General features: G+C 37.8%; 2 protein-coding genes and 1 long non-coding RNA gene across 8 annotated transcripts in view; 1 reads left to right on the plus strand and 2 right to left on the minus strand.

The window, feature by feature from the left end:
- cep112 (centrosomal protein 112) overlaps window positions 1–8,212 on the minus strand; it is a 111,389-nt gene extending 103,177 nt beyond the window's left edge. For 3 of the 4 annotated variants that reach the window (XR_014088627.1, XM_081609977.1, XM_081609975.1), the window contains exons 1-4: window positions 8,077–8,212; window positions 7,589–7,694; window positions 6,805–6,995; window positions 6,512–6,672 (exon numbers count right to left, since the gene is read on the minus strand). Coding sequence is in view for 3 of the 4 variants with exons in the window: in XM_081609977.1 (XP_081466103.1) it covers window positions 6,512–6,672; window positions 6,805–6,995; window positions 7,589–7,688 (452 nt within the window). In the remaining variant the exon portion in view is untranslated. Of the gene's footprint in view, window positions 1–6,511; window positions 6,673–6,804; window positions 6,996–7,588; window positions 7,695–8,060 lie in introns of all 4 variants that reach the window. The other variant, XM_081609976.1, reaches the window with a different exon arrangement.
- A 1,832-nt stretch (window positions 8,213–10,044) lies between these two features.
- prkcab (protein kinase C, alpha, b) overlaps window positions 10,045–20,444 on the plus strand; it is a 105,665-nt gene continuing 95,265 nt past the window's right edge. Inside the window, exons 1-2 of one of the 2 annotated variants that reach the window (XM_081609978.1) lie at window positions 10,045–10,350; window positions 10,478–10,509. In XM_081609978.1, the coding sequence (XP_081466104.1) occupies window positions 10,184–10,350; window positions 10,478–10,509 (199 nt within the window). In that variant the 5' untranslated portion in view covers window positions 10,045–10,183. The remainder of the gene's footprint in view (window positions 10,351–10,477; window positions 10,510–20,444) is intronic. The other variant, XM_081609979.1, reaches the window with a different exon arrangement.
- LOC145552546 (uncharacterized) lies at window positions 10,591–12,648 on the minus strand. 2 transcript variants are annotated; one of them, XR_014088630.1, is made up of 3 exons: window positions 11,922–12,648; window positions 10,731–10,949; window positions 10,591–10,629 (listed from the first exon to the last, which is right to left on the minus strand). It is a non-coding gene; the product is annotated as an uncharacterized LOC145552546 (long non-coding RNA). The 2 variants fall into 2 exon arrangements; XR_014088629.1 differs by having other exon boundaries at window positions 10,591–10,632; window positions 11,922–12,646.

A 20,444-nucleotide genomic window follows, 5' to 3' on the forward strand; every position in this document is an offset into this window, starting at 1 on the left:
CAAATATAAAGTATTTCAAAGGACTGATGAAGAAAATTAGAGAATTAATACCGTCATGTTGACCAAGGAACACATTAGACATATCCGGGTAATGTTGCAGAGATAACAAAAGTTTCAATCTGTAGATGTAAAAGTCTAGTACAAAAAGACTTTCCAGGCACAACTGCAAGGGGCTACATACAAACACGCACCACACTTGTTATATTTTCATATATATATGAATTTTGAAAACCATGCATCCCTTTCCTTACACTTCTCAACTACAAAATACCTCTGTTGGATGTCTTATAAAACCACAGAAAACTACATAAAGGTTTCTAGTTGTAATGTGATAAAATATGGAAAGTTTCACCTGATATATTTTTAAATGGTAATGTAAATACATGAACAGTGATGTTAGTGTAATAATTACATTATAGGCTTCTAGCAGTGCTGCATGGTGTAACTTAATTATCAGTTGTGCTACAACTTGTCAAAGGAACTCATAGAAAGCTAAAGTAATGCATAATTAGAAGACGCATCTCTAAAATAGCATCTCCTTTTATCTTGGGACATTAGGTCCTCCTCAACGTGTTATAATATAAAGATTTATGTACATTGCAAATGTGTTTTTATTGTTTGTTTTGGCAAGTGAGCCATTAAATGACTATTAAATATAGCTGCAACTGTCATAATATTCAAAAGATACATGTCTTAATTTGTGATTTTTCAAAGCATCTATGGTGAAAGATATTCTGATATGTAATTGTAGATGAACAGCTTGGCACTTTGTAATCTATTTCTTTACATGTCCCAGATACAGATGACACATCAAGAAACAAACTTCTGTGGGTTTTAGGTGCAAATCATCCAACACTATGAAATGATTGTTCAAAATTGCCAGTTTTGCTTACGTTTTGGGAAAATATACATTTACTGGAAAATACATCAAAATATGAACTCACTAAAAATTCAGGAAGTAAAAATTTCTGAATTTTTAACGATTTCACAATTTCACACTTCAGAAATTTTACACGTCAGGACATAATAAAAACGATTCAGTGTTTTCCAGATTTACCAAGCATTAAAAATAGGTTCCGAACTTTCATTTTTCATTTCATAAAAATAAATTCGAAATGGAGAAGCAGTGGTTGACAAACTTAACACATCCTCAGTGTGATAACAGAAAACCAGGGAGAAAATCTCACCAATGACCTTGGAAAAGCAACTCTTGCTGACCAGTAATCCGGAAAGAGGTTTATGGTCATTTCTATAAAAAAGCAAAGTCCACCATCCTACAGTGAAGTTTATTCATGAATGGAAAACTGAGCATCTGAGAACAAGGTTTAAATGCTCTACTAGTTCCCCCAGTAGTCTGATAATGGAAAACCAAATTAGTCAGAAAAGAAGTTTCAAGCATGTATGATCTGGATTAGTTATGTAGTTGTGAATGACCACTGCCATTTATTTTATATCGAGTTTAATGGCTTTGAATAGATATTTTTAAAATTAATAACCTAAATAAAAACTTGTTTGAGCTCCCGCTGTCATATGAACCACATATCTTCCCTCTGATCTCTGCTGTCTGACATTTGGCCTAATTATTTTAATATGAATGACTCAAACTGGACCATGACACCTTATTGCTAACTTTGTAAGAACATGAGTTCAAATGAATAAGGTTTGTGGAGTAAAAAAAAAAAAAAATCAACAATGTAATTGTTGAAAACTAAACATCACATTTGCCAACTTCCCTCTCTAGCTGTTACATTTCACATCTGGCAAGTGTTCAAAGTGCCTGGCAGAACATATCATGATTTATTATTTGAGAATTATGTGTATGAAAACTTTCGGGCGCAAAACCAATTTGATTCAATGAGGAATATTAAATAAAATGGGCAAGGTACTGTGTGCTCACACAGTCTGTTTATCTCTCTGCGTGTGCACGCGTTCACACTCACACACATGAAGTTATGAAATTTGGATGGGGGGCCAAGCTTCACAATTTTAGGCCTCTAAGTCAACAGGTGGATGAGGATAATTGAATCAGATGTGTCTGGAGTCTGAGGCCCACAGATCAAAGCAGTGGCAAGTCACGCCAGAGCAACACACACACTCACTTGTGCACACGCATACACACAAGAGCATCCACCACATAAACCCTGAGAAGCTGCAGCTTGGTTGATTAAAGCAACCTGACATCCAAGCCCCAGCCTGACCTCCAGGTGCAGAGCCAGCGGGCCCAGGGCTCAGCCTCAAGCACCCTCAGGAAAAGTTTGACCTTGGGATACAAACATCCCAGTGTCCCTGCACACCCTCCACTATAAACTAACACCGGGAAAGATCAGACGAGAGACTGAAAGAGAGCAATGAGAGACTCTTATACCAAAATAAAAAAAAACTAACTGCAAATAAAATGTAACTGTCAAAGTTGTGTAGAAAAAATAAAAGCTGAGGAGAATGAAGGGGGCTGTAGGGCTGGCTAAGAGTTTTCATATGTGGATGGAGAGCACACAGATGGAAGACAGACGTCAAGGAGGGAAAAAGAGAAAAACAAGAAAATGAAATGTGCATGGAAGCTCTAAAACAGAGACCACAGGAAATATGAAGTAATATTCCATTCTAAACAGAATGGAATAGTACACTTTTTGTCAAATCAAGAACACAGTTTATATTAGACTGATCACAACAAGCACGAGAAGTTGGAGTGAATAAAATCATGACGAAATCTTCTCGACCCGAGAACTCATCCTCCACATTCCTCTGGATGAAAGCGTGCAATGCACAATGAAATACCACCATCTTGTGGTTATATTTGGAATAGCTTTAATGAAGTAATCCCTACGGTTTACACAAAATTCACACATTACAGCAGACCTAATTCTGAGTACCATGGAGTAACACCTGAAAACGACCTAAAAGTTTAACTTTCAAAGATGGTTAAAATGAATCAAGCTGAAAAGTAGGTCTATCTCACAACTGACAGCTGGGGAGATCAAACACTGCCACATCATAGGGACACACTGTCATACCAGTCCATTGAGATCAATCATATCTAAATAGGACAAAAACATAAAAGGGCTCTTGGTGCTGTTAATTTTCTTTATCTGGATGTTTGTCTGTGATCTGAGAGTCTTTCATCGTCTTATCTCAACACTGTGGGACTCGGCAAACAGAAAAACAGGAAGAAGAATCTCAATGTCTCACCATAGATTTTGAAATAGCACCAATCTATTTTAGTCCACATGCCAAAACAAAACAAACACAGGCACACAGAAATCCCAGAAAAGTTTCTGAATCGTGCTGGATCATAATTTTTAGAGTCTATAGGTATTATGGCCTCACTAAGTATTCAAGCTGTTCAATTCTAGTTTGCTTGGGTTTTTTTATGTAAAGTATGTCATGAAAAGTTTGAAAATTAGTCTTGAAAATTGTGAAATTTCAACATTAAAATGTGTAGGAACTCTGGATGTCAGCGCAATCTTACAGGGCTAAGTGCGATGCCTCCACTCATCTGGAAAAAAATTGATTCTGGTTACCACCCATTTCTCTGTGCATCATTACGTTCTAGTTATATAAACATTTAGATGAAAATATAAGAAAATAAGGCAATGCAAACAAAGTAATATAAAAGAAAGTGAGTAGAATTTGAACTTTTATGTAAAAGCCAATTAAAGATTCATTTCTGTCTCTCTCTAAAGTCAAGCCATTCCACAAAGAAACTTGCTTTAGCCACTGGCTTCATCTGGAATCTGGTACTTTCAGTTCTGATCCATATCTTGTGACTATAGGTGAGATACACAAAATGACGCATATATCCAAAAGTCCGCTTTTGACTTCAGCTTATTCTTCACCAAGACAGATCAGAGTGGCACCCGCTTTTCTGCAAGCTGGATCCCAATCTGTCTTATCCATCTCCCACTCCATCCTACCATCTCATGGGGACAAGACACCAAGACACCTGGACTTTTGCTCGAGGCAGATTCTGAGTTGGATTGGTCTGGAGTGACCAATCCAACTCCTCTGGATAAGAACTACAGCCTCAGGCTTAGGAGTAAGGGTTATGTCCAAAAATCAAAAAGAGAAATGTAGCATTTCCCATACGTAAAGAAAATCATCTTTGCAACCCGCTAAGGGTTTATGCAAATCTGGGAATGATGGACAACAACCAGTATAAAGTCCAATCACAGGGCTGTTAGAAGTTGGTAAGTTAACTCTTAACATGTCTTTTTAGACTGTGAGAAGAAATGTTTAAATGCCACACAGTGAGGCCCCAGCAGGCCTTTTTATTGTCTATATCCATCTTCCTAAGAGGTGACAGCACTAAGTGCTGCTGCGCCTAATCGTAACGACATAATTCCACAGCCTCAACAGAAAACTTTGGATTAAAGAAGGCAGCGGTGGGCTTGTACTCCCTCTTATGCAGCGCCCTGGTGTATAATAATCTCTGCCTACTACAGTGCTCTCTTTTTATGATGCTAATGAGTATACGAAGCCACTGGGCCCCGATTTGCCTCTCCTTCCTAATTAAATTTGAAAAACCAAGAGCCATTGCTAACGTCGCTTTGTGGAGCCCCTGGACTGCCTGCAGTCAGAGGAAATATCCCCGAGCATGTTAGGATGACTGATGACAAGCAAAGTAAGCTGCCTTCACATCCAGCACATTTAGTTTTAGACAGTAATCAAAGAGACAAGCAAATTCAATTGAATTACTTAATTTTTGGCATAGAACAAATATATTTTTTGAACATTTTAGATGTTGAAAGATAAATCACAGAAAAGATACTAAATATTAAACATCCTAATGATGTATCAAGCTTTAGTCTTTGCCTTCCCTGCAGTGTGGGGTTAAAGCTCGTGTTCAGCTGGTGGAGAAAAGCAACAGAATGATGGGTAGATTATATGAGAAGTTCCTTATTCTCTCATGCTGTTTTGAAGTGTTTTTCTTTGAAAATTCAGAATGGACAGCTCAAGCGGCCTGATGCAAGCACTTGGCAATGTCTTTAGCTTTTTAGATGGTGCTCCTGAGCAAAGACGACAGGCAATCAGTCAGAAAAGCTATTTGTGTCTGTAGCTTCACAGCGTAGTTCAATGTCTTCAGACTTGTAGGAGAAGTTTTGAGTGGAAAGTTCCGACAGATGCCTTATCCATTAACGCAAATTTCTCCTGTGCCCGTCTCCCTAACAAATAAAGCAGGTTTCCCTTCAGCACCCATTTAAACATTAACCTAATGCATTATAACTCTAAAATGAATCATCATTGCAATATCAAGAAGAGCAGTGGCTCTATAACAAAGAACCTCTTGGATTATGCTCAATGATATTTTAAAATATTTTCAAGTCCCATTCATGTACTCTTTGCATGAAAACGATATATTTGGTCAATCAGATGGACTAATTTTACACATGGTGTCTGAGAGGGCAAAACTCATGGAGAGAATTGTGATGCAGACGGGAGTGGAGATAGAAAAATAAGCCATTCTTATTGCAATATTTAGCAATGATATTGCATAATGCATGTTTTCTCATTCATCCAACTCGAGGATAAAATAGAATAGATAAGGTAAAAAGGCTTTATATTAGGGAGAGAGTCTTAATTGTTTCAGCGATTAATAACTAACTCTGACAGACTCAAATGAATAAATATGATTTAGTAAAGTTTTTAAATTAAAAATATATAAAGTATTGGTTTGATTTCTATTGTCTTTGCACATATCACAATGTCATTTCTATTTATCAAAGCATTCTAGTTTTTTGACACATGTCTGGCTTATTTGAGACTCAAACATCACTAAGTCTGATGCATTAATAACTTCCATCACAAAAAGGCAGTCATTAATACCATAAGATCCCACAACATATGTGCTATTGCTAATTTAAAATATCTGCTGGGGTTTTCAATAAAACATATAACTCAATTAAGAATAAAATGCTAATTTTGATCCTATCTACTGGCACAAATTAAACACAATGGACAACAATGAAAGAGGTGAGGCGCTTACCAAAGTGATACAAAAATCACCCAAACAAGTCTTTATCTTTCATTTGAATTTCACCACACAGTACTTTTGTCAAAGTTACTGTAAAATTACTATAAAATAATACTAAAAAGAAGAGGAGTGTGCAAGTTTTAAGTGGGCTTGGCACAAATTATTTTAATGTTTTCATTTCGTCGTTGACAAATATTGTTTCCATGTTAAAATTTTCAAGAATTAAAGTGCTTGTTCCAATTCAGATTGTATGCTGACGTCCCACTGTATTTCCAAGAAATTTATTCAGAACCAAATTAAGAATCTTTGCACTTAACAGTTTGAAAGGAACTGACAAAAGGCACACTCTCCTGCTGAATGCCGTAATAATTGCTTTGGTATTAAACTTTAAATTGTAAACTCATCATGGAGCACCTCCATGGATATTGTGTTGGCAGATTTATTTACATTTTGTTCTAATAGTAGTAGCTACCTGTATCAAGACAAGAGGTCTGTAAAAAAAAAAAAAAACTACAAATATACAGAATTATAGTTGTGACCCACCTGTGATGAGCAGTAATGGGTGTAGAACTGGATCGGTCCTTCAGAAGATCCATGGCCAAACTTTCATCAGCGCAACCACTCAGCTCTCCTGTGACCCAGTCAGGAAGACCTCTGTTCTGCTCAGCCGATCGACCACTCAGAGGTTCATCAAAATAAATGGACTAAAAAAAATCAGAGTAGACAGCAGAGTATTAGATTAACTGGAAATGTGTTGATGCAATCAATTTCAGTGGTTAAAACATTTAAAATCTCAAATAAAAAAAAAAAAGTCAAAAGTAGACCATGTTTCATACCATGTAGGTAGGAAGTGTCTTGAGCTTTCCAGGCTCTGGTTTGGCGGTAAAAGGGCCCTCCAGGATGCCCCTTTTGAGCATAGAAAGCAGCAAATTGGCATACATGTTGCGGTTCTTTCGATCCATCACACCCGAACCACATGTTGTCGGGTCACAGAGCTTCTTTATCCATACGGCACAATGCTGACGCTCTGCCATGAGATGAGAAAAAGGACATTTAAAATCTGTAATTGCATTTGAACTATATGTTAAAATAGTATAACAGAAGAGATCTACATCCCAGTTATTTGCATTAGAATACATCTGGAGTACACTTCCTCTTGCATGTGCCAGTAACAATAACGTAAACATCTTACAACTTATAAATGCTGCATCGCTTCACAATCTACTTGTAGGTCATGTTATGTTTGTGTTTTTAAGTTTAACAGTTATTCATTTTCAAGTCAGACATGAATATGATCTAAATATTTGGATTTGGAAGGAGTGTGTGACTAACAGTAGTCCTGTCAACTGATTCTGCCATCTATAACTATGTGTAGATCTCCACAACTCTTCCAGAGTTACCATAATCCTGTAGACAGCTTCTCTGATAAAAAAAAAAAAAGAACCCCTTACCTGGCCTGCTATGTTGTACTGTCCTAAATAAAGGACGCCGACTGAGGTTTGTAGCCGTTATGTGACAAAATGCAAACATCGAATGTGTGTAAATATTTTCACCAGACATTGTGAGTGCACTATGATGTTCTGTTGCATCTCTATTCGTGCTGCTGTGATGGAATCTCACCTGTTTTGCTGGGATGCTTGAGAACATACGGTTTCATGTCTAGCAGAATGTGGTCAAACTCGGAGTCTAGCTTCTCCCACAACTCTTCTTGTTTGCTCATAGTGACCTGAAAGGATTATTTCGAGTGACCAGAATACGGAATTAAAGAACGTTAGACATATTCACATCCCTGTTGAAAACCTGTCTCCACGATAAACATCCACCTGAAGCTCGGGTTTGGCAACTTATTTATCTTCAAATCAAACGATCTGCGTGTGAGACACGGGAACGTATTGTGTTGCCATGACAACTCACTACACAGCACGAGCAACTATGATCTGTTAGAAAGGTATTAGCTTTAATGTTAGCCGAGCTAAAGCCTAGCACCCTTGCTAGTCTTCGCTCCTTATTGTAACGATTGGCCTCTCGCTTTCTATGGTAACCTAATGAGGTTTTGAAACGTACTACAAGGTGTACAAACATAACCTCTTACTTTAAAGGGAGATTACCTTGAACACGATTTTCGCCGCTCAAACGGCTTCAAACTCCCAACCTCACTTTACGACACATCCGTTTCCGCGGAAACGACTTCTCCCTCTTTCCAACAGAGGTCCCCGTCCTGCAGCAGTGTAACGTCTGACTAATTTTCCCTTAACTTTAGTTAATTCAGATTTAAAGGTGGCAGACCATGTTTAGCACGAATGATATGGAAGCCCGTTTCCGCCACTCTGATAAAAAAGAAAAATCATCATGAGATAGTTATCTCAATATAATGAGATAACATTTTATTGTATCTCAATAAGTTTATTTATTGAGATAACTATCTCGTGATATTTTTAATCAGAGTGGCAGAAACATTTTTTAACTTTTTTAGTTCTAGCGTGTGTAAATTAACATTCTGTGTGTGATTGAAATGTTTACTGTGGGTGTGTCTTTTGTGTCAGCCATATTGTTGTCCCTGCCAAAGAGGAGGCCCACCTCAAGTCCCAACTTTTTTTTTATAGAAAGTGCAGCGATAAGAACTGGAGTTTGATTGCCTGAAGATAAAAGTAATTAAAATACAATGACTTGTAAATTGTGCATTTTTCCATACCTAAAATATCGGCCTCATATTTTGATAAATTGCTAATGCTTACATTGTGTATGAGGCTCAAGTCATCCCCTGGCCAATGACACTGCAAGTCAAAGGCTTCCAAAGCCTGGTGGTAAACTATTCAATTTGAATAGAGTAGGCAAAAGTGACCAACCGCAATCAGACAAGTAGTGTTGTCAAAGCAAGGTAGAAGTCTTTCCACCTACACACCTGTTGTAGCTAAGCTGACCAAACAGAGGAATTGAGAAGTTGAAAAGTAAAGAAATCCTATTGTGGCAAACACACATTAAGGATCCCTTATGTTTACAATTATAAACAAGAACTCAAATACCCACATTAACAAAACATACCACAAAGGTTTAGAAGCCATGGCTTTTGACTGAAAAGCAGCTTCCCTTGATTCTCAGACTAGAGACAACGCAAGCAGAGAAAGATTCCAGAATAACCTCTGCTGCTCTGCTATACCCTTTGATTCATACAAAGACCAGTCATAGACCAATTAGTGTGATTGTTTAACACCATTTAAAAATGTCCTCTATTGTTTCTACCAATTTCTATTATTGGGGACTCTTCCATCAAGCCATTTCAGTTATAAATTATTTTTAACCAAATGCCAACAAAAATTAATACCGGTCACAATGATGGAAGATAAGTTTACAAAAAGTAATTTGATTAAAAATTACTTTTTAATCAACCCAATATGGTTGAATGGCAGGATAATTCATAGAAAATGTGAAAGAAAACTTCAGGCTTTTTAGTTGCATTTAATTCAGAAATACTTTATCAATCCCCCACGTACACTCACCGTACCATAACAATGCCCATACTTCGCTAACTTTTTAAGCTGACTTTAAAGTACATTTTATTTTTTGATACTGAATCTACTTAATGTACACTTTATTTGGAAGCTGTAGTTTTTTATCATGTCCACACGAAGGCGCACAACAACTGTAGGTTAAATCACAGCTGTTCTGATATGGGGAGGCGTCGCCTTTAAGAGCTACTCGTATTTTAACTCCTAAATGTCCTTCCGAATTGATTTCTAGTTATTTTAAAGAGCACAATTTCGTCAGGCAAATGACAAATTGAGCTCTGTTAAAATCTGAAAAACAAAATTGTACACTCCAAGAATAAACCAAATTTATTATGAACATGTGGTACATTCTAACACCAACTTGCTGAAAAACATTAAAGGCTTTGGTATTATGCAGACCTTAATTGCTGTACCCATCCGGATGTCTCACTACTTTACACGAAAAGCTTTCCTCCCATTACAATAGGCAAAAGCTCCATTGATGCGGCTTTCACGTTTAAGTATAGTGCATGCGTTTTCATGAGTAAACGTGAAATATTCTCACGCAAGCTACGTAAACGCAGGCTGCTCCTCTCCAGCGTCACTTTGAATGAAAAGGAGCGCTCAGCTGAAGCGCAGTCAGAGGAGAGCGCCACACGTCAGGAGCATCACCGACAGCCGTCGGTACTAGTAAAGTTGTGGCTTTTTAAACTTTATTCACTCCCCCGCAATGGCTGAGCATCTTCTACATTACAATGACTCGGCGGGGGTTGGGAACAGATTCGCCCGTAAAGGAGCCTTGCGACAGAAAAATGTGCATGAAGTGAAGAACCACAAGTTTACTGCGAGATTTTTCAAGCAACCAACGTTCTGCAGCCACTGCACAGATTTCATATGGTGAGCTTTAAAAAAAAAAAAAAAATTAAAAACGAGTCACTACATAGTCAGACGTATGTGATTTTAAAGCTTATTTTAGTTTAGTCGGTGTTGGAGTTCGTCTTAACCTAATTTTGTCTCTTTGCAGGGGATTTGGGAAACAAGGATTCCAATGCCAAGGTAGGGAATTTTTGTAAAATTTTCCTCTTTGTGGGTTTTTAAGTTGTCCCTCTGTGCCATATTCATGAAAGGAGACTGAAGTGCTGCCAAAAGTTTTATTTTTCCCCATTTAAATGGAAACTCCTCAGAGGCAGGCCAGTCAGGAGAGAAAAAAAAAAGTAGACGTTAGTTCACTTGTGAAATGCTGTACAGTTACAGTAGCACTACAACACAATACATACCTTTGTTGGCACTCAGATTTTGCGAGAGTCGTCTTTCTGCACCGCTCCCCTCAAGACCATCACACTCTTGCCATATTTCCCCTTTGGCACCTTGTAGTCTGGTGTGTAGGTAGTTTTGGATTTAAGATGCTGTCGGTGCTCATTCTTGGACTGAATGATGAAGCTTTTATGAGGTGGCAGAGGTCTGGGTGGCTCAGGGGCTTTTGGGAGAGATCTACTCTAGGAGCCAAATAGTTGTATGAGAAATTGGGCTGGAAGCCTCTTGAAGCAACATACAGTTTAGGAAGCCAGGCATCAGTATGACAAAAGCCAAGCCAGTTTGGGAGAGCAGAGGTAAGTGGCAATTTCATTACCATGGCCAAACCACTCTGGAGTACTCCAAGATGAGCTTTGAGGTTTTGGAATTTCAGGTTGATATTACCGAGATGGTTGTCTTTGACTGGGGCTATAGCTAGGTGAAACCTCTACCATATTTGAACCCTGGTAGGAAGAACCAGCATGTAGAAATCCAGGACCTATATCAGAGTCAACCTCTTGGTGACAAGAACCAGTTACCTTTTCACCCACTCCTCTGCTAGGAGGCAGATACTACAAAGACTCAGAAGTTGTAGTCTCACCAAGGCTGGGAGGGGCAGGCTTTCTGCTTCCATGGACAGCTAGAGGTGCTGACTGAGATTCATAATCAAGGATGGGCCGAGTTTGATCTACCAGCTGGCTGCCAGATTGCAGAGGAAATGTGATTGGCTCAAAGACATTTAACTCCCGTTGTCTAGAAGCACCATTAACAATTCTCTCCACATTAGCATGTGGTTTCATAACCATATTTTGGTTGACTGAAAACAATTTCAAGGGCTGCACTGCTTGAGACTTCTTGTATCCTTTGTTTACAATTCTGGTACTCAACAGCTCTTTCCCCTTAATCCAAGGACAGAGTCTGAGAAGTCATTTACATCTACAAGGTTTAGCTTGTCATGAGTTTGGTGATATGATCCCAAAAAAACAGTACACACAAAGTGTAATACATTGTACATGTAAAAGTTTTAACAAAGTTGAGTAAAGGCTTTCCTTGCCCTTCAGTAAAGACACTGCGATCCAACAGCAAAGGAATCCAGGTGACACTGCAACAGGAAAACAGTAGGCCAAGCAAATTGTCACTGATAAACACTGAACATAATTTATAAAGAAATATACCACAAAAGGAGTCCAAGAAGAGCCATGGCTTCTGATTGAGAACAGCACCAAAGACTTCACAGGTGCTGGCAAGAAGCATATTGGAACTGGACCTGAGAGAACTTGCTCTCTTGTAGCTTACAATTTCCTGTCTACATTTTATATATGCTCCCCAATGTGATGCTGGTAATGGCCACCTCCAGCTGCAGCTCATTGAGCAATTAGTGCTTATTGTTCAGAGGTGTGGCAGCTGAGCACCGCCACCTTCTGAGTCAATGTGAGAGCTGTAAACATTATACATGACCTCATGCTGATGCAATAAGCATACAATAATTTGATATGTTGACTGGCAGAAAGACTTTTCACTCAATAGATGATGGATCTTATCTTTTACTTGCAACATGCTCCCACATGTCTGTCCTGTTATATTTGCAACAAAAGCAACCAGTCTTCTATTGCATTGCACAATGATGCTGCAGCAAGAAGTCATGGCTTTACCACTGCACACCGAATTCCTTTCTTCCAGACAGATCTTCTTATTTTATTTTAGTGGTTCAACATTATGTTGTGACAATATATTCAAAGCCTTCCTTGATGTTACAAAAAGTTGGTGTTAGAGAAGCGTTCATGCAAAAGTACCTCCATCGAACCCTGATGTATATTGAGCTCTTAAAGAAGTTTTTTTTCTTGTTCTTATAGACTGCATGCATAAAAGACAATTTGTAGTAAAAACACATAGTAAGTGACTGATATTCTCTAATCTGCCATAATACGTTCTGTGTTTGTTGACAAACTCCACAGAACCATTAAAAGGCAAGAGACAATATTGTTATAGAGTATCAGAATAGACAGTTGAAAGATTTGCTTCTTTGTGTATCTCATTAAATTGAAATATCATTAAAAATAATTTATGGCAGTCTTTCAGTTCAAAACTGAAACTTCCGTTAACCCTGCCTTTTTTTCATACACAAATGGCAGCCTACTGAAAAGTAAGTACATGTACTGGATATTATATGGTCTCAATGTTTGTTTAGGTATTCTTTTGCATGAATTACTGCATCAATGCAAAGTGGCAGGCCAATGTGTGGACTTTGGTCTTAAAAATAAAACTTGAACCAACACCAGCATCCCTCATCAAATCATCATTGACTGTGGACATTGCCCACTATACCTCAAGCTGCTTAAATTATGTACCTCTCCACTCTTCCTCCAAACTCTGGGACATTGATTTCAGAGTGAAATGCTGTACAGTTACAGTAGCACTAGAACACAATATATGTATTGTGTTCTACATATATTGTAGAACACAATACATACCTTTGTTGGCACTCAGATTTTGCGAGAGTAGTCTTTCTGCACCGCTCCCCTCAAGACCATCACATTCTTGCCATATTTCCCCTTTGGCACCTTGTAGTCTGGTGTTTAGGTAGTTTTGGATTCAAGATGCCGTCAGAGTGAAATCAATGTTACTTTAATTTAAAAAGAGGGTTTTGGATCACTGAGTGACAACCCAGTTCTTGTTAGCCCAAATAACTCGACTGACAATTATGTCTGGCTTGGGAGTGTCTTGGGAGTGTGTGTGGTTGAATCTCAACCAAACTCTCAAACTGGTTTTGATTTAAAATTCATCATTTATCTATGTTGTTCAAGTACCATTTTCTACTGCAGTTTTTCCTTCTTCTCAACTTTCTATGAATATTTTTGGGTACAACTCTTGTTGAACAGGGAGCATCTTTAGGTTTGAGCTTTTTAAAAACAATAAATAAATCTATGTACTGTATAAGATATTGTTCCACGTTTTTGAGTTGAGTTAATGAAATATGTTTTGCTTTTGGTAATATTTAATTCTTTTTAGATGCACCTGCACATTTTTTACATCTGACTATATGTTAACGCTCACTGAAACTAGTTGACTTATATTGCAACAAATCCTTATATGGAACAAAGTAAAGTTAAATACTTGTGTTTCAGCAACTTCGGTTGTTATAGTGATCCTAGGGACCATGTTGTTGTGGGTGACAATTCGCGAGACTCGACTCGTATGCAATTATTTAAGAGTTTTATAGGCAGAGGAAGCTATGAGTTCTGGATCAATGTTTAAGTAGATCTAAGATGCAGGAATGTTTTTTTTTAATTATCATTATTAATAAAGGGATTTGTGTGGGTGGAGGACAGAGCTCCTGCAGTCCCCCAGGAAATAGCTGGTCTGTCTTCTTGTTTTTGCACACATCTTTTTCTTTAGATTACAAACAAATACACATTTTTGAAAGATTGTGAGGCACATATTTTTGATGAGGAATCCTACATTTAGTTGTTTTTCTTTAATAATCTGAAATATATATTCATATTGTACAGGACCTTGCTATACAGTCGCTTTTTGGCTGTGGTATGATCTGCTGTGGAGAATCAGCATCAGTGACACATCCTGTCATATGGACATGCTGAGTTATATACTAGACACTAATATTATTTAGACGTCACCACTATTCCTTTATACTGTGTCCACAAGTGCTTTTTTGTTTCTATTTTCACTCTTGTGTGTTTTTCATTCAAACTTGTTTTTTGTGACTCATGCAGTTATTGTGTCAAAAAAAGAACATTTGTTGCTGAAAGTTGAGGATAATAGTTTTTTTCCCCTCCATATGAATTAATAGCCAATTTTTTATTTTATTTGTTTAACATAGATTTCACCAGGAAAATCCCATTGAAATGTTTTTTTTTTTTCTGGGTCCTCTTATTTCTTCCTAAAATAATCCGAGGGCAGCTTAATTTCTTTTAGATTTTCTAATTTGATAATTTTGCAAAATCATGCTTAATTATCCAACAACACATTGTAACATAGGGTATTAAAAAATATATATTTTTTAAAGACTATATTGCATTAAAGATCTAAAGAAGTCATGTTTTTGGGTAAAGTCCAACATTTCTGTTTTTAAATGGATTTGTTTTATTTTTGGTGATTCTTTGCAGTAAAATTTACTGAATATGAATCTTGTGGACTTGTATTTGCATGTCCTCATGGTGCATAGACAGATTTTCTTTGCATAATTTGATTTCCTCCTGCAAATATTGTGACTGAGTTATTTGTCCACACTAGCACTGTTTAAAAATGAAAGATAACAGTTTTGTGAGTAAAAACCATTGCCCGTTTGGGCACTTAATTTAAAATCTGAGACTGACATATGACTTTTTGATCATTATTATTGTTCCAAAGCAGCTAAGATTATATCAGCATGTATGAAAAGTATACGTCCTCTTCGTACTTCATGTCAAAGGGACTGAATGACTGTGTCTCAGAGTTAGATCATTTGTCAGCATGGCGGATGCTTGGCTCCTTCCCCCTTGCATCCTCCTCCTGCTCCTTCCCAGTCTTTGAAGTTGAGTTTCTGTGGAAAATGACTGTGCCATCTGGAGAGTTGAGAACCCATTGCTGCGAGGAGAGTCCCGTGTCTGGACACAAGAAAGTCAAGAGACGGTGGTGAGAGAGGCGGTTGGAAGAAGAAAAGGACGAAGGAGTAATAATATAAAGACTGTGGAAAGAAGCAAAGAAGCAGGGAGAGGTGAAGGCATAGGTGTGAGACTAAACACTGGAGGATTTTGCAGTTGTATGGGTGGAAGTGTGAGGGTGAAGAGATTACGATGTCAAAAATGGGCTTTTACACATTTTGGCTTCTTGATGCCACGCTTTGGCAGAGATGAAACAAACAGTGTGACTACTCAGAGCAGTGAGAAGAGAACTGAATGAAGCTGATTTATAGTTTGTCTGGCCAGTTAAATGTGACTTCAGTACATTTTCAGTTTGGTGCAATGAAGTCAGACAATAATTTCGAATCAAGCTTGCAGCGTGGACGGGGTGGGAGTTTTGGGGGGTTGATAGGGAGATTCAAAGGGATGTGGAGTACTAGTTTTCTGTTACACATGTCTATGTTGGTTAGGCGTCGCGTCCAACTATTTGATTTGTTAATGATGGATAATAGTTATGGTGTACTCACACCAGTCCTTAGATCTGCTTGTCTAGTTCGGACCAAAAGCAGACTTTATTTACTTTGTTTGGTGCGGTTAACTTTCACACTGTACTTTTTTGCAAACTATAATTTGTAAACAAGGTCATGCGGGTGACAATCATTGCTGCAAGTGAGAGGGTTGGAAAAGAACATCTTTGGAAGCCCTGCTTGTTGCATTTCTGTAGTGCACTTTTGCACGAGTATTATTGCAATCAGTTTTAATATTAAAGAGCAGCTCATTTACGCAGGTTTCGTAATGGGCTGTTTTAAATCTTGGAACAGCGTTGGCAATGTGCCTCAACCTGAATGAAACAAGACACTCTGCATGGCCTGACCCACAACATAATGGCAGCAGCATGCTAAGCAGAAAACGCCAGATCTGGTACTATTTTAGAATAAAACAAAATCGGTATGCAGTAGTAGCAAGAACTAATTTTTACCACAATGCCCAGCGATGATGGCTTGTAAAGTCTTGGAAATGGTCCGCACCAGAGTTTAATTTGGTATGTTCAAACCTGTGCAAAAGGTCAGAAATATCTGTGGAAATGAACTCTGATCAGTTTAGGGAGGACCAAATGTGTCATGTCAGGTGTGAATATACCCTTAGATGCACAGACTAAACTACAAACAGGTGGATTTTGATTGCCACCATAGGAAACATAGATGAGAGTTGTTTTTACTGAATATAATAATATAATATAATAATAATAATATACATAACATAATATACATAATATACATAACCGTTACCAAGGTTATCACAGACGTTTCATACAAATACATACCACATTTTTCAGATTTGAATTTGTCACAAAAAAACTAGGTACAACTCTAATAAAATTACTGAGGATTGTGGTTGTAATGTGGCAAAAATATGAAACCTTTTTAACTGATGCAGTTAACACAAGCAGAATTACTAAATAGCATTGGACAAGCATAGATAATTTAATGATTGGAGGCCAGTCCTTTTCCTTCCTTCTATTGTTTTCTGTCTCCATGCAGCTCTGTGCTTCCATGGAGACACCTCTGGTGCTACAATCAGACCTATTTTTTGCTGCGTCGTCTGGAAACCATTCACATACCTACTCTTGTTTCCAATCCAGTGCCTTTGTCGGCTCATCGTTGGGTGTTAATTATTGTGTATTTATCACTTGCACAGATGAGCAATGAAGTGTAGGTTACTCTATTTCAACTCGGGGCATTTATCAACTCTGTGGGCGACATTAGCTTGCATGTGTACCGACGTGTCTGTGGTGAAAACTGTCACCGAACCTTAATGGCAGAGCGTAGGTGTGGAGCCAATCACTCAGTAAAGCTCAGTAAAGATCAGCGCACCTCATTAACCAATCAAAGAGCAGAAACAGTTGAAACAGGGCGAGAGCTGAGCAACTCCTGGAAGGGAGTCCCAAACAATCAACATCTTACTACATTAGGAGCTGGAGCTCACTTGGGCTGTTGTAGTGATTTGAAGGGCCCTCCTGCTGTGGTCTAACACAGGTGTAAAGATGTCAACGCGTAGGGCCTTTTTCATGGAGATATGACTTATCATAAATATTAGCTTTTTTCTGAAGTCAAGTTGATTCAGAATTAGTTAGGAATTGACAAAAACACAACCATTGTGTCAGCATTCAAGTAGCTAAAATCTGTTATCCCTGTGTTTTTTTTTTTTTAAAGACAAAAAACAAATTTTGGTCAGTATTAAATATTATGCTCTAAATCTCTTTAAAAATGTATATTAGTTTGTATATGCTGGCTGTTCTATAATGTTTCAACAAGGTTATCCGCCTTATTCACCTTATTTTAGAAAGAAATCATATTTAAAGATTTTAACTAAACAAAGCTGAATATGTTGTTTGAATAAACCGTTAGCTAAGACCACCACTGTTATCTGTTGAATCAATAATTTAGGTTTGAATCCAGACAGATTATCCTTATTTCATATGTGAACTTCCTAACCCATGGTGGTTCTACAGAATACTGTTGCCATAGAGACAGGACTTCCCCAAGCTTGTTCAGCAGAATTTTATTTGATGGACCCCTTTCAATTAAGCTCATCACCCAACAATAACAGTTTAGTTGGGCATTTAATATTCTTGGTCGTATGATTTACTTTTAAGTCAGTAATTGATTTGACTATGCCACAAATAATTAAACATCTCAAACCATTTCAAAAACAAATTATGTTACGTATTTATGCAGCAATGCAAGGGCAAAACACCCCTGACCAGGCACTTTACATGTTTAAATGATTTCTGAAATTGAGAATTTTTTTTACAGATATAAAAGTAGTTCTTAAGTCTTGTCAGAAACTCTTTCAATGTTGAGTAAAATCAACAGTCAAAATAAAAGAGAAGTAAATTTAACCGTTTAACTGGTATAAATTGGTGTAAGTCGGCTTCTCCTCAGTAAATGTCGTCCCCCCTTCTCCTCTTTTCTCCCCACTTTCAGTCCCTCAGCCTTTCCTTTCCTTTGACTTCTTGCTCAGCTATTGTAGCAACAAAGTGGGCCATTTCCATTTTGTTATCATGGCAACAGTTCATCTGGGCTGTGTCAGGTTGTGTTTTATGTTATAAGGTCTATTCCCCTCCCCTTGGTTACCCTGTGGTGGTCTTCACCTCTTTTAATTATACTGCATCTTCACCCAGTTAAAGCTGCAGTAGGCAACTTTTATATAAATATGTTTTTCGCATATTTATTAAAACTGTCACTATGTCCAGACAGTGTAATATAAGACTGATCATCTAAGAAGAAAACCATCCCTCTGATCCCATTACCAACTTCAGAAAACACATCTCTTGGTCAGAAACAGCCAGTCAGAGGCAGGAGAAGTATCTTAGCAGTGTTAGTCAAGCTCGTGTACGCACTGCTCACACCCAACCTCCGTACAGCACATACAAGCTATGATAATGGTGGATAAACAACCAAAATAAAAGACACATACAATAGGAACATTTATTTTAATTAAGGAATGTCAGGCTGTACATTCAATACTTGAGCAAGGCCACTTTTGCATGAAGTACTGTATCAGTTCATGTAGGGGCGATTAGCCTCCGTCTCTGCTGAGTTGTTAAACACAGATGCCATAATGTGACATTTTTCTGTGTAGTTTCACTGTGAGATAAACTGTTTGGAAAAAAATATAAATGTCACATTAAAAACCAAAACTGTTACATCTTAGTATGTATCAGATTGTGAAGACTTGTTTTGTCTGCACCATTCTTCAGGCAACCCCACAGATTTTTTTGTCACAATTAGTTCTAGAAGTTGAAGTTCTTCCCATCACGTCATTCTTGTTGAGCTTGAAGCTTGATACTGATTAATAAAATCCTTCCTCATTTCATCTTTCTTGGATTGACTGAAGTCTTGGTACCTCAAAGTACATTTAATATTGAAATTTTTGTAGAAACTAAATTTGTAGTTTTACTTGGCTACAATATATTATTATTAAAATGAACAGAAATAAACAGCTCTCCTAAAGTAGGTAATAAATCAAACAATAATGTATTTATCAAGTATTGCGTTTGGTCTACATTCTTTGCCGTTTTCTTGTTTTTTAAAGGTTTATTTCTTAGCAACTTCAATTCCAGCCTCATATTGCATGATGATGTCATGCAATATGTAGAAGAAGAAGAAAATTGCTAAAAGAAACCCCAAACAAAATTTTAAAAAACAACTTAAAAAACACTTTGCAGAAAGCATCGAGATCTATCTTTTAAATGAATACAAGGAAGTAGACGAACATATAGATAAACTAAGGGGCAGTTTGAAAAGTTTTAAGCAACACTTTAAAAGCATTGCGCATGTCTGTCTCTTAATCATTTATTGTCTTTGTCCATCAAAATTCTAAATGTTGATGTTTGTGACACACTGCACAAACACTGCAGTGTGTCACAGTAGCTACTGTTAACTTTCCTTTCGCCAGATTTGCCTCTGCGGTGTGCCATCGTTACCATGGTGACATTCCCCGGCCCTCACTCTGCCAAATATTTGCCAGCAACAGCCCCAGGCAAACACTCCTCCTTTAAGAACCGCTTCCTCCGAGTAATCCCCGAATGATGATCCAACATGGGAGCGTGGCATCACATCCCCAGCTTCCATTTACACAAACAAAATGCTCCTCAATAGCTGTGACAATGCTATTGTTAGCCTGTCTGGGTGGATGTATTGTGCTCCCTTAAGACAACGACAATCAAGCCTTGAACGAGGCAGACCTGCAGCACTTGCAGATCACACCCCAGACACGGGAGAAAAAAAAAAAAAAAAAAAAACCTCAGCGGACACATTTTCAGCTCATTTTGAAACCAGTTCAGGGTTTCCCCCAGAAAACTTGCTAAGCCCGGTGGTCGGGTCGTCGAGGCAGTCCACCGTGTTTTTGTATTAAAAGATGTTAAGTTGACAGGAAATGTAAAAATATTACTGTGTAATTATTTGTTACGGGAAAAGATCACCAGTGAAATGCTATTTAAACCCACAACTAGTCTAAAAGCAACACATTTGCACTTCTCTTTAATCCAAATTAAGTCAGCGGCTCCATCAGGCC

Source organism: Poecilia reticulata, chromosome 8 (assembly GCF_904066995.2).
Source record: "Poecilia reticulata chromosome 8, P_reticulata-male-v2, whole genome shotgun sequence".
NCBI lineage: Eukaryota > Metazoa > Chordata > Actinopteri > Cyprinodontiformes > Poeciliidae > Poecilia > Poecilia reticulata.